Raw genomic sequence first — 11,085 nt, 5'->3', positions numbered from 1 at the left:
AATTTGGTGTCAGATATTCAATAAAAAATTGCATTGAAACGCTGAAAAACATTCATTTTTGGAAAGTGGGGAATGACAAGACTTATAATTTGATACCAATCTACTTAGCAATGAAAATGCCTCAGAAATCTGATTGGTTTACATGCTGCTGGTTTTATCTCATTGTTGTATGTTTTCAATTTTCAGGGGATGCAAGGATAACTAGGGCTCAGGCTGCAAGGATGAAAGAAGAAAATGAAAAAGATGAAGGAATAGTAAAGGAAGATAAAGAAAATGAGGAAGGAGATGAAAAGACAGATGGAAATGGGGAAGAGAAAGTTGACACATCACATGAGGATACTGACGAAACAGATAGTGAAGCAAAAAATGCTGTAACTACAGGTAGTCCTCAATGATCTTCTCTTGCTAATAATAATGTTATGTAGAGTGTGTGTATGGCTTGAGGTCTGACTTATTTGAATCAATTGAAAATTTTGAAGCTTTATTGAAAATAAGATAATGACAATAATGTTAGAAATAATTTTGCTTGTATCTTACAGTTAGTACAATTTCTTGCACCTCAACCTTTCATACAACATACTTTGTCACCAAGCCTCATATAGCAAAACTTATTGTTGAAGTGTATTCTTGTAGTTGTCACTGGAAAAATACATTGAGAGGACAAAGTTCATTCTCTTTGTTGGAATAAAATTTTAACATGGGATTTTAAAATGTATTCAGTTTATTTCATGATAAGTTTTGTCCTGTTTTGTTAGAAAACTTTCCAGATGTTGAAAGTACAGCTGAGGTAAGCAGTGCTGGTGAAGATGTGGATTATGATAAACAGTTTGATGACAACCTTCTTCTAATAGCTTACAAAAGCAAGCAAAGACCTTGTGTTAATCATGTTTGGGAATCTTCTGAAGATGAAAATAAAACTGAAGAAAAGGAAGTCTCCTCAAGCCAAGATACTGATTCAAGTGTTGTGACAAGGAGGAGAAAAAAGTTAAGTGGCAAAAAGGACAAAATGAGTGACTTCGATGGAGAAGTTATTTTTAGAAAGAGCCCTTCAGCGAGAAAAGGCCCTTCTGATGATGAGGATGAGAAGAGGCCTTTGGCAAAGCGAAGCAAGATGGCAACCGAGTTTCCACCTGATCATGAAAATGGCTCTAGGGGAAAGGAGGCAAAAGAGATGGAAGCACATTTACATTTCTATCAACAGATGAGAAGCAACTTTGAGGTTCATAATGTTTGTACTTAGCATGGACAACCTGATGACAACTTGTTTTAAGCTAGTTTATCAAAGCATCCCTGTTAGAAATATCTGTAGCAAAGGTTCAGATCCACCTTGAATTGCTGAAAAAGTAAGGGTGGCTGTGAGCTCACCTGTACACTTGCACTCTGGAACACTTCTTATTTTTATAACTTTAGTAGAAGAATAACCCTTGATCTATTGATTGCAATGTTTAAGTAAAAATTGCATCTTCAAACTAATTTTTTCAGTTGCAGGAACACTAAAATTACTGGTTAAAATGAAACAAAGTGAAATATTGGTATCATTGTTCCATCAAGTAATTGGCATTAAAAGGAACAAAACCATTTTGAGCAACCTTAAATGAAGGCTGTTTTGAACTTGCAGAAAATGCAGTCCAAGAACATGACAGTTCCTCAGATCATCCACACTTTGCTCGTCAGCTCTGGAGATTTTGGTGATGCTGAAAATTATCTTAAGGAGGGTATGTACAGTTCTGAACTTGATACTCTAAAGGGTAGATGTTGCTATCCACTCGATACATAGCTATTCAGTAGAAAGCATTTAGTCAACACTTATCCACTGGATGGCAATTTATGTATTTGTAATGGTTATCCACTCTTTGAATAAGTGGCACCTTGCTAATTTGTGCCTGCCACAATATTACATAGCACTTTTTTAAGGGAGTAATTGTATTTTGTGAATCTTTGTTTCAGAATTTGGTTTGGTTCCACATTTTTGTTTGCTTGCACTAGTTGTTTCTGTTCTAAATGTATTACTTCCTTCCTTAGGTAAAGAACAATGGACGCCCCAAGAGGATAAGATATTGCTGAGTAAAGACAAGACAGGTATTACCAGTCTTGCTAAGAAGAGAGGGTTACAGGCTGTTGTAGACAGGATGAACTTCATGGAGGGCACCAGCTAAAAAGTTTTCTGCGAAAAATCTTTCTTAGATGCCCTAGTAAAAATACAACAGTTTATATCTGGAAAATGAACAATTATGAAGTAAGGTCCCAACATCATGTAGCACTTTTATTGTTAATACTCCTTTTGAAATCCTTACTAGAAATTTACAGTTATTCCTCCTCTATTTTAATGAGAAGTGTATTAAATTTAGGAACTTTGAGTTAACTTTTAGTTAATAAACTATTTTTTCCTAAATACCTTCAGGTAAATACTATATACAACAAAATTATGAAAGTTGTATCAAAAGAGAGAGTCTTAAATTTTCCAAATAAAGAAAACCTATTTACAAGAGTGTTACACCTGACCAGATACTACCGGCACATATACTTTGTAACTGAATATCTCCAATGTTTCACAACTACTTCTAATAATTAATAAAAACTGTCACTACCTTCAAGATACAGGTATTAAGGTAATTATTGAGAGTCACATTCAGTGAGGTTTCTGTCATAAGTGATTATTGGGTGGAGATAGAGCATACCGTTCTATCGGAAAGGCACCTGTGAAATTTGATGTTGACCTAAATTTCCTTTGTGTTAAAATGCCAGCAATGCATTTGAAGATGTACTTGAAGGAGTACTTTGCTGCTCAATGTCAGGCTGATCCAGAATGCCAGGACTGGATGCACAGCGAGGTATACCTTGATTCTCCTGTGTCACATGACCACTCATTCCACTTGGCTTGACCATTTCCTTAAGCAAAGAGAACACCAGGGTTTGAGGCTTTACTGACTGTTTTGCCAGGTTTTCTGTCTCCACTGACTTTCTAAGGAGTACAAGATTATGGAGAGCATCTTCATCTCCTGCCTCTGCTGCCATGCGGTAAAATCGAGCAGCTTCCCTCTTATCAACCACAAAGCCACCAAGGCCATGCTCAAAGAACACTCCTACATTGTACTGGGCTCCAGTATGTCCATGCTCAGCTGCAGACTTGTAAAATATTCCAGCTTTGGACATGTCTCTCTCAACACCAAGACCCCGCTCATAGCATATTCCAAGATTATACTCTGCTGATGAATCATTTTTAGCTGCTGCCATTTTAAGATAAGGAACTGCCTTTTCATAATCACAATGGCCGGAAGATTCATCAGCATAGTACAATCCTAGAAATGACTGTGCCTTGCACAGACCATGTTTTGCAGCTTCTTTGAGAAGCTCAATTGAGTGTTGAGGATCTTTCAAGAGGCCCCCATCTCCCTGCATGTAAAGAATAGCAAGATTATACATGGCTCCTGCCTGGCCCTGAGCTGCAGCATTTTCATAACACTCTACTGCTTTAGCCAAATCTTTTTCCACTCCTTTGCCATTCTCATAACACAAACCCAGGTTAAATTGTGCCATACGGTGCCCTCGGTCACTGGCTTGCATGAAAAGGAGAAATGCCTTTTGGTGCTGCTTTAGTGATGCAAACTTTATGCCGAGCTTATTTTGGGTGGCTGCTGTGCATTCACTGAAAGAAGCCTGGAATGTAGCAATAGCTTGATCTAGAGGGTCTGATGTCATAGCATTTCCCACATTGTGGACTTGAGAGCTTCCAGCCAAAGGCAACACTCCAAGAGTAGTATGGAATCTGCTCTCTGGCAAAATCTTTGACAACACATGAGAGGGAATTTTTTTGATATTAACATTCCATAGAGACTTTTCATCTGTAAAGAACCTGCGGCAAGCTAGAAGGCTGGAAAGGGCAAGCACCCCTGAACACCACTGTCAGAAAAAATTAAGAGAAATTAGTTAATGTGAATTTCAACAAAATTGATGGCCTGTCCTTCAATTTGACACAACAGGGTTTTTCTACTGCTTTATGGTAATCTGCCAACCATTATCAACCCTTTGAACACATTAGGCCTCTTGTGTCCCTGTTACAATTTTATTCACAAGATTTGTTGAGCTCTTTTAGCAATCACAGCTCATTGTGCTTATCAGGAGTAGGCCTATTTTAACCCGTTTGGTCTTTTGAGCAATAAAAGAATTGCTGGGGAGAGGAGAAACAAAAACGATTTGTTTGGAATGCTTTAGGGTTGTAGAAAGTATAGGAAGAACAATACATTGTGCTGATGCAACCACATTTCACGGTCGGTCGAATTCTTCCCGATTGACGCCTGTTCATGCACAAGCAACATGGCTGTATTTGTAACAAATTTATCCACAGTATAAGATCACATTAAAGGTGATAAAGAGTTGATCAAGAGACGGATTTCTATTCTTTGAAAGTTACCTCACTATTAGGCTTAGCGGTTCACGTAAAATGAGTAAAGTAAAGAGAGTTTTTCCGCCAAATTTACTTGGCTTAAAAGATATTTTTTTAAGAGACCATATAGACTAGGTAAGGCTACATGTACAAATCGTGAAAATCATAATTAAATTTAGCACTTTCAGTTTCACTTACCGATCCCAATTCCCCATGGAATGCCTTAGAATTTTCATCTTCCTTTCCTCTGGCAAAACAATTCGAGAAACTTAGGGTTCGATTTTCCTGGGCGTTCTGAATGTTGTGCAAAATACATCGCACGAGGTCGAAGCCAGACTTCAAAGTTTCGGTCTCTTGTTCTCCCCATTTTCTGGCCTCTGTTACCAGTAATGCTTTGCCATGATACCTTAGAGACTTTTGAAGTCCTTTATCTTTTTCTTCAGGGTATGAGCTATTCTTATCTTCATTCTTCTCAGCAGCTTGAATCTGCCCAAGACGAAGAGATGAATTGCCGGGACGGCCATTCACTGAAAGAGGAACAATGTGTGAATATGAGCTCGGCGATCGTTTTCTGATGTTTTGGCTTTGAACACTTCAAAATTTCACCAAAGACTAATTTGAGATAGATACTAACCTTTTCTATAGATAAATCTCCACATCCTACACTTGATGTTTACATCTCATTCAAGGTCGTTTTACATCTTTGTCGCATACCGGGTTGTTCGACACCATGTTTACACACCGCTAAGCCGCAAAGTAAAGCGAAATTTACATAAATTTAAAGATGATGTCATCGCATCGTGATTGGTCAAAAATACTAGATTCGCGTGATCGCACATTGCTGATACGTCACTATAATCTAAAGTCCATTTTAGCTCCCAGTGTCTTTCTTCTAGGATCGAGACGAAACAAGACTTAACGAATGAGTTTGGCACCAGTTTCAACCCCCTCAACCTTATCTTACCTATAGTTTCCTATGTGATTTCCCACTACAGCATTTGCATTCAATGTCACACTGTTCAATGGAATATCAATAACTAAGGAGGAAAGGAAAAGGAAAGTAAGGGAAAAGGAAGTAAAGATGAGATAGAGAGAAATAGGACAATTGGGATTGGCCGAAAAAAAAGAAAAGGGAAGTTAAATGGGGAAAATAAAATTTATGTCAAAATGAAAAATAAAAAGTTTATTTTAATAGTTTCATTCACTTTCAGTAAGTCTTCATGAACATCTCTCTACAGTGTTTGAAGACAACATAAAGTTAGCAAACCAACGTAGTTGACAAGGGAAGCTATGATTTCAATCCCTTGTTTGTTTTGTAGTTTGTTTACTAGATTCTTCTGCAGGCTTCCTTTTCATTGTGAAAAGACAGCATTTTGGCCCTAAGTAAGAAACCAGTAAAGGAGTATGGTTAACAATTTCTTTTTAACATTAAGTGACACATTGCTTCCAGTCTTTTGCTGGCATGCAACCAGGTGCCCATCTGCATCTATCTCTAATTAATGAGTAAAGGGGGTAATTTTTTAGAGAAACTGTGATGCTGCGTCAGTGGGGAAGTATAACAAGATCATTTGGTTTTATCAACTAAGTTGATAATGTAAATTGACCGCTCAAAAGAGTTTCTATAGTTCATGTTTGTATTGTTAGCCCTTCATCAGAGCAAAAGACAAAGGGCCAATGCTCGAAACAGTAGCTTAGAACCTGTTTACGGGAGCCAGGTTAAAGAATCAACTCAGTTAATAAAAACACATTATCTTGTTGTGTTTGATTAAGACCTAGTCCTTCATTCATTAAGTCTCTTTTCTTTTCAACTCTCATTGTATGTTTCAATACAGTTAAGTTTTCTCTCAGCTTGGAAACTTTGGACCTCCACCAGAATAGTTTCCTGTTATATTAGCTTTGCTGAAGTCAAATCCAGGATTCTGTTGGAAAATAACAAAACAAGTCATTTTGCCCTCTGTTATTGGGTCCCTCAATCTTAACTTTGATTAAAACTTATTAAGACAGAGGTTACCTCTTTCTGGAATCTTTCTAATGTTAGCTTCTTTTCCATTTCATTGAAAGTCCATGGGTCAGCAGAATATTCACTGACCAACAATGATTTCCAGCCACTAGCTGCATCTCTGCTAGATTTCACCAGAATTATTCTTACAAGTTCATTGTCCTCTAAAAGTAAATCAAAGACAACTGACATTGAAAAAATATAATTTGGTTTCATCAGCTGAGTTGATAATGTGAATTGGCTGATGCAAAGAGATTCTAAAGCTGAAATTTTGAGCATTAGCCTTTCATTATTTTCTCTGAATAGGGCTAACCCTTGAAAATAATAATCTCTATAACTGGATACCCCCATAATTCATATGACATAAAAAACTCACAGAAATAGGTGGTTGATTCATCTAGTCTTGGGCTTCTTTGCAAGTAGTCCTCTTTAAATTTCTAGTCATGCATTTGACTTCAAGCACAAACATGAAATGTACTAAATTTCAGCGTGGAATTGTTGACTGCATGCAAGTCCCGTTAAGAAAACTAATCGTAAGCAACCACGGCCAGGCCATTTCTGGCGTTCACAGGAAAGTGGCCTGCCCCAAAGGAATGCACCACTGCAACTTGTCCTATTATTTCAGGCTTGTACTTAATTAATGGGACTGAGTTAGCCATTGCCATACCCTACGATACTTATGATATGTCCGCATAAAAGAAACGTTCATCAAGCTTATTTACCTAATGTCCAAGTGCTTTCATCAGCTAAAACTGTTCCATAGAGTTCTCCCTATCATGAAAATTATCACAACCACATTAAAAATCTGACAGCAATGCATGGCTTAAAAGAACACGATACAAACTTGCTTTTCTCTACAAATAAAAAAGTTAAAGTTTCCCCACAAACAACGAAGTCATCACAATCTAGAACTTTGATCTAACAGGCCGATCACCTTGAAAAATTCTTGTCCTTTTAAGCTAAACTTTATGTTTTTTGGACTGATATCACACACGATTTCTCTCCCTCTGGTTCCTTTTGGTACAATGACCTCGATGAAAACTTCATCAATCGTCTGTGCCCAATTCCCCCATGGAGTTTTCGAAGGGACAGTTCCACTCTTCTCGTCAAAGTGGTCCGCCATCTTGTTAACCGATCTTTTGATGTACATTACACGACAAGATCTACGTGAAAGGGTATTGCCGCTGTTCAGCTTTCAGCTGTTGGCATTTGTAATGCACTTAGGTGCACGTGTTATTCACTCTTCTCTCGGTATATACCAATTTCCGGCCAGTTTTGTGAGAATTGTGACTCGTTGTTACTCCTATTCTGTTGCAGAAATGTCGGTAAGTGATATCCTCGTGTAGGTTCTACGTCGTCTTGCAAAGTGTTCGGGTGATCACCCATTCTTTCCGCCTCAAATAATTTTACTTTCATTATCACTTTTCAAGTGGAACAATATTGTTCACTCTTCTCCCGGTATATACCAATTTCCGGCCAGTTTTGTGACTCGCTGTAACTCCTATTCTGTTGCAGAGTGATTAGGTGATTTCCATGTGTATGTTCTACGTCATCTTGCAAAGTATTCGGGTGATCACTCATTCTTTCCGCCTCAAATAATGTTACTTTCATTATTACTTTTCCAGTGGAACAATTGCGTGCACACATGATGCAAATATTAAGGTAGCGAGTATCTTACAATGAATACTGTGTTACAGAAGGAAAAGGGATTTGGAGAGCTGGGCTCTTTACATTATGTAGATCTATGCCATGTTATCTTAACAGGGTTTCAAAAATGAACTCTGCACCCTGAAAAGGCTGATGCAATCTTGAGGATACTTTGTGAAAGAAGTTGCAATCAAAATTTATTCTGGCAAAAATTTACTTCATAACGCCCAAAATTATGTTAATGGTGTCAAAACTTTCCTTAAACTAAAAAGGAAGCTACACCAATGTATAGAAGTGATATTGGTCACTTCCGCCTTAGATGATAGAGCATCAGGAAAGTTTGAGAGCACCTACTGACCCCAGAAGCAAATAACAGAGACTAAGTTACCATAAATGGTCTCAAGATTTTCAGATGTGTATTAATCCCCAGTTAAGCCATTTTACCTTATTAGGGCATCAGAATGCACAGAATATGCTATGTGAATAACCTTGCAGATGGCTTATTTATATTTGCTGCTAAAAATGATGTTTATAAACTATACACAATAACTCTCTGCAAGCATTGTATTGTCATGTATTCTTGTAATGGTTATGTGAAACATAGATGAGCCAAATTTTCAAGGAAAACCTTAAGTTCACTTCATTTGTTTTTATGGAAAAAAAAGTGAAAAAATTAAAATAAAATGGATTACAACTTATGCACTATTTAGTTAATTTGAATCATATAATTTTTTACTTGTAGTTTGTGAGTTGAAGGTTTTTGTCATTTAGATTGACAGGAAGAGTACAGCCAAGGTTGATTACCTAAAGGAGATAGAAAAGCAGGTCCAAAAGAGATGGGCTGAGAATAAAACCTTTGAAGTGGACTCTCTTCCTGTAAGAATCATTAACACTATGGGCCTCTGCCACATTCCTCTTATTTTGTGTTTTAATTGTCACTCATATTCAGTTTCAATTAACTTTGATATTTCTCTATCAACAGCCTGGATCACCAGATGCAAAGTAAGTAAATTTTTATTGTTGTTGATAATCCTGGCTTTGATTTCTTATGATATAGATAAACAATTAGCTTTGTCTTTGAACATGTTACAGAATGAATCTAAGTTTATGTCAAGATTGATTTAACGTTGGAGAGGGGGTGCAGAACCAACCTTGCATAAAAATTGTCAATTAATTCACGTATGTGTCAGCCAGTGAAATTGTAGTTTGCAAGACTGACAAAGAGCACAAAGTTTGAATGTAAAGCATGAGTACCTGACAGTTGTTAACACATAGCTGGGCCAGCAAATGGTTTTGATAAAGTTCCATATTATTGATATAGGAAAGAAAAGTTCTTTTGTACATTTCCGTATCCTTATATGAATGGAAGACTTCATCTTGGACACACATTTACCCTTTCAAAGGTATGCTGCATTAAATAATACAAAAGAACATGGAACTGAACATTCTTTTTGAAGTTTCTAAATTATTGATAATCTTTTCGATTGACTAGATTTATGCCAGTTGATAAAATTTTAATTTTATGTTCTGTTTGTTAATTCTATGGCTGCTTTTCTGAAAATTATCCTGGATTCATGGAACAGGCTGAGGTAAAGGACTCTTGAACTGTTTTTTTCAGTTATTTTTTTCACTCATAATTTTTTCTCATTATTCAACAGTATTTGCCAACTAACTTTTTCCAAATTTAATTTCAAAATTTTTTTTATGAATGATTATCTATTGATTACTTGTATTTTAAGTTCAGTCTTTATATTATGAACAGTTTGCTATTGGTTACCAACGGCTGAAAGGCAAGAGATGTCTTTTTCCATTTGGACTACACTGTACAGGCATGCCCATCAAGGTAATTTTTAAAAGGTTGTTTCTACGTCTAGGTATTAATTTTTATTTTCTGTAAAGGGTAGACAATCAGGTAAAAGCTCTAAGAATTTAAAATCCTTTGGTGATAGTTATTTTCCAGTCATCTAAGATGACAAGAACAATATGATGCTGTTTTTTCCTTGTTTTACACGATAAAAACATCTTGACTGCCTCAGAAAATTATCCAAGACCGTGAGTTTTTTATCCCACTCTATTTGGGATTCTTCCCCTCTACACAATTTCACAGATATTTCAATATTATCAAGTGATATTTTTGGTATCTTGCATTCAAGGAAAAGTGGCAAATGTTTCACTGAGTCAAGCTCACTTTCTTTTCCTTAGTGCCATCTTGAAGAGACCTGTTATTACCAGAACTGTAGTGATAAGAGTTTTTAGATTGTTGTCATATGTTTGGATGATAAATTGAAATATTGACAGTTAAATTTCTTGTTGTCTCTTTAAAATAAGAACGATTATCCTTTTGTTAGGCCTGTGCAGACAAGCTGAAGCGTGAAATGGCTGATTTTGGATTTCCTCCAAAGTTTCCTGAAAAAGTTGAAAAAGAGGAGTCAAAACAGGTGCAGGAAAGAAGCTGTAGAAAGTCTTTTTATGGTGGCCAGTTTAAATAATCAACAGAATTGATGAAACCAATTGGTAGCCTTGTCCACAGCATGAAGTGTGATGTACAAAGTCCCCTTCATATCAATTTTTTATTAAACCTTTTGATATTTTTTGGGAACATGAGAATGGCTTGTTTTGAGTCAGAAGTCACTTATACCATAAATAATTTATCTTAAGTGAACTTAATGCTTATTTCTGAAAGACTGAAAATGTCAAGTGGAACAAGTTATAGTCTTTGTAATTGTATCCTGGTTTTATCCATTTAGATGAAAAGCAAGGTTGCAGCCAAGACAGGTGGTTTGGAGTATCAGTGGCAAATTATGCAATCACTTGGATTGAGTGATGAAGAAATAAAAAAGTAAGTGCCTTTCTATTAATGATCATACAGTTGACAACCACTGATGAGTGCACCTGTAGTCAAGGTTCCATTTCTTTTATTGTTTTTCTTTTATCCTAACATTTTTTCCCAACAGTAATCTTTGTTCTTGGATTTTTTGGGTAAATTTTGATAAAGTATCAATCTATAATTTCCTACTGCTTAACTGCTACTCACATTATTTGTTGATGTATTAAT

General features: G+C 36.4%; 3 protein-coding genes across 4 annotated transcripts in view; 2 read left to right on the top strand and 1 right to left on the bottom strand.

Moving 5' to 3' along the window:
- The window catches only part of LOC131776547 (telomeric repeat-binding factor 2-interacting protein 1-like), a 4,978-nt gene extending 2,384 nt beyond the window's left edge, over window positions 1–2,594 (top strand). The window contains exons 8-11 of the mRNA XM_059092749.2: window positions 187–381; window positions 756–1,219; window positions 1,619–1,715; window positions 2,023–2,594. Coding sequence (XP_058948732.2) covers window positions 187–381; window positions 756–1,219; window positions 1,619–1,715; window positions 2,023–2,156 — 890 coding nt within the window. The 3' untranslated portion in view covers window positions 2,157–2,594. The remainder of the gene's footprint in view (window positions 1–186; window positions 382–755; window positions 1,220–1,618; window positions 1,716–2,022) is intronic.
- On the bottom strand, window positions 2,251–6,226 carry LOC131776548 (uncharacterized). Of its 2 annotated transcripts, none has more exons than XM_066161429.1 (4): window positions 5,349–6,226; window positions 5,019–5,276; window positions 4,583–4,911; window positions 2,251–3,900 (listed from the first exon to the last, which is right to left on the bottom strand). In XM_066161429.1, the coding sequence occupies exons 2-4, from the start codon at window positions 5,041–5,043 to the stop codon at window positions 2,734–2,736; spliced, it is 1,521 nt and encodes a 506-aa protein (XP_066017526.1). In that variant the 5' UTR covers window positions 5,044–5,276; window positions 5,349–6,226; the 3' UTR covers window positions 2,251–2,733. The 2 variants fall into 2 exon arrangements, with proteins under 2 accessions (XP_066017526.1, XP_058948733.2); XM_059092750.2 differs by having other exon boundaries at window positions 5,019–5,128.
- Window positions 6,227–7,383: 1,157 nt separating this feature from the next.
- The window catches only part of LOC131776583 (leucine--tRNA ligase, cytoplasmic), a 32,286-nt gene continuing 28,584 nt past the window's right edge, over window positions 7,384–11,085 (top strand). Inside the window, exons 1-8 of the mRNA XM_059092794.2 lie at window positions 7,384–7,708; window positions 8,802–8,906; window positions 9,013–9,032; window positions 9,352–9,433; window positions 9,614–9,619; window positions 9,793–9,873; window positions 10,379–10,468; window positions 10,778–10,869. Of these exons, the coding sequence (XP_058948777.2) occupies window positions 7,409–7,708; window positions 8,802–8,906; window positions 9,013–9,032; window positions 9,352–9,433; window positions 9,614–9,619; window positions 9,793–9,873; window positions 10,379–10,468; window positions 10,778–10,869 (776 nt within the window). The 5' untranslated portion in view covers window positions 7,384–7,408. The remainder of the gene's footprint in view (window positions 7,709–8,801; window positions 8,907–9,012; window positions 9,033–9,351; window positions 9,434–9,613; window positions 9,620–9,792; window positions 9,874–10,378; window positions 10,469–10,777; window positions 10,870–11,085) is intronic.

Source organism: Pocillopora verrucosa, chromosome 14, assembly GCF_036669915.1.
Source record: "Pocillopora verrucosa isolate sample1 chromosome 14, ASM3666991v2, whole genome shotgun sequence".
NCBI classification, from domain to species: domain Eukaryota; kingdom Metazoa; phylum Cnidaria; class Anthozoa; order Scleractinia; family Pocilloporidae; genus Pocillopora; species Pocillopora verrucosa.
Note: the sequence above shows the minus strand (reverse complement) of the source record. Positions and strands in the feature narration are given on the sequence as shown.

Coding starts and splice junctions, on each gene's coding strand:
- LOC131776548 (XM_066161429.1), bottom strand. CDS start 5,043: ATGTGGAGATTTATCTATAGAAAAG. Junction 4,912..5,018: donor GAGATTTATCTATAGAAAAG/GTTAGTATCTAT, acceptor TTCCTCTTTCAG/TGAATGGCCGTCCCGGCAAT. Junction 3,901..4,582: donor TCCATGGGGAATTGGGATCG/GTAAGTGAAACT, acceptor TTTTTCTGACAG/TGGTGTTCAGGGGTGCTTGC.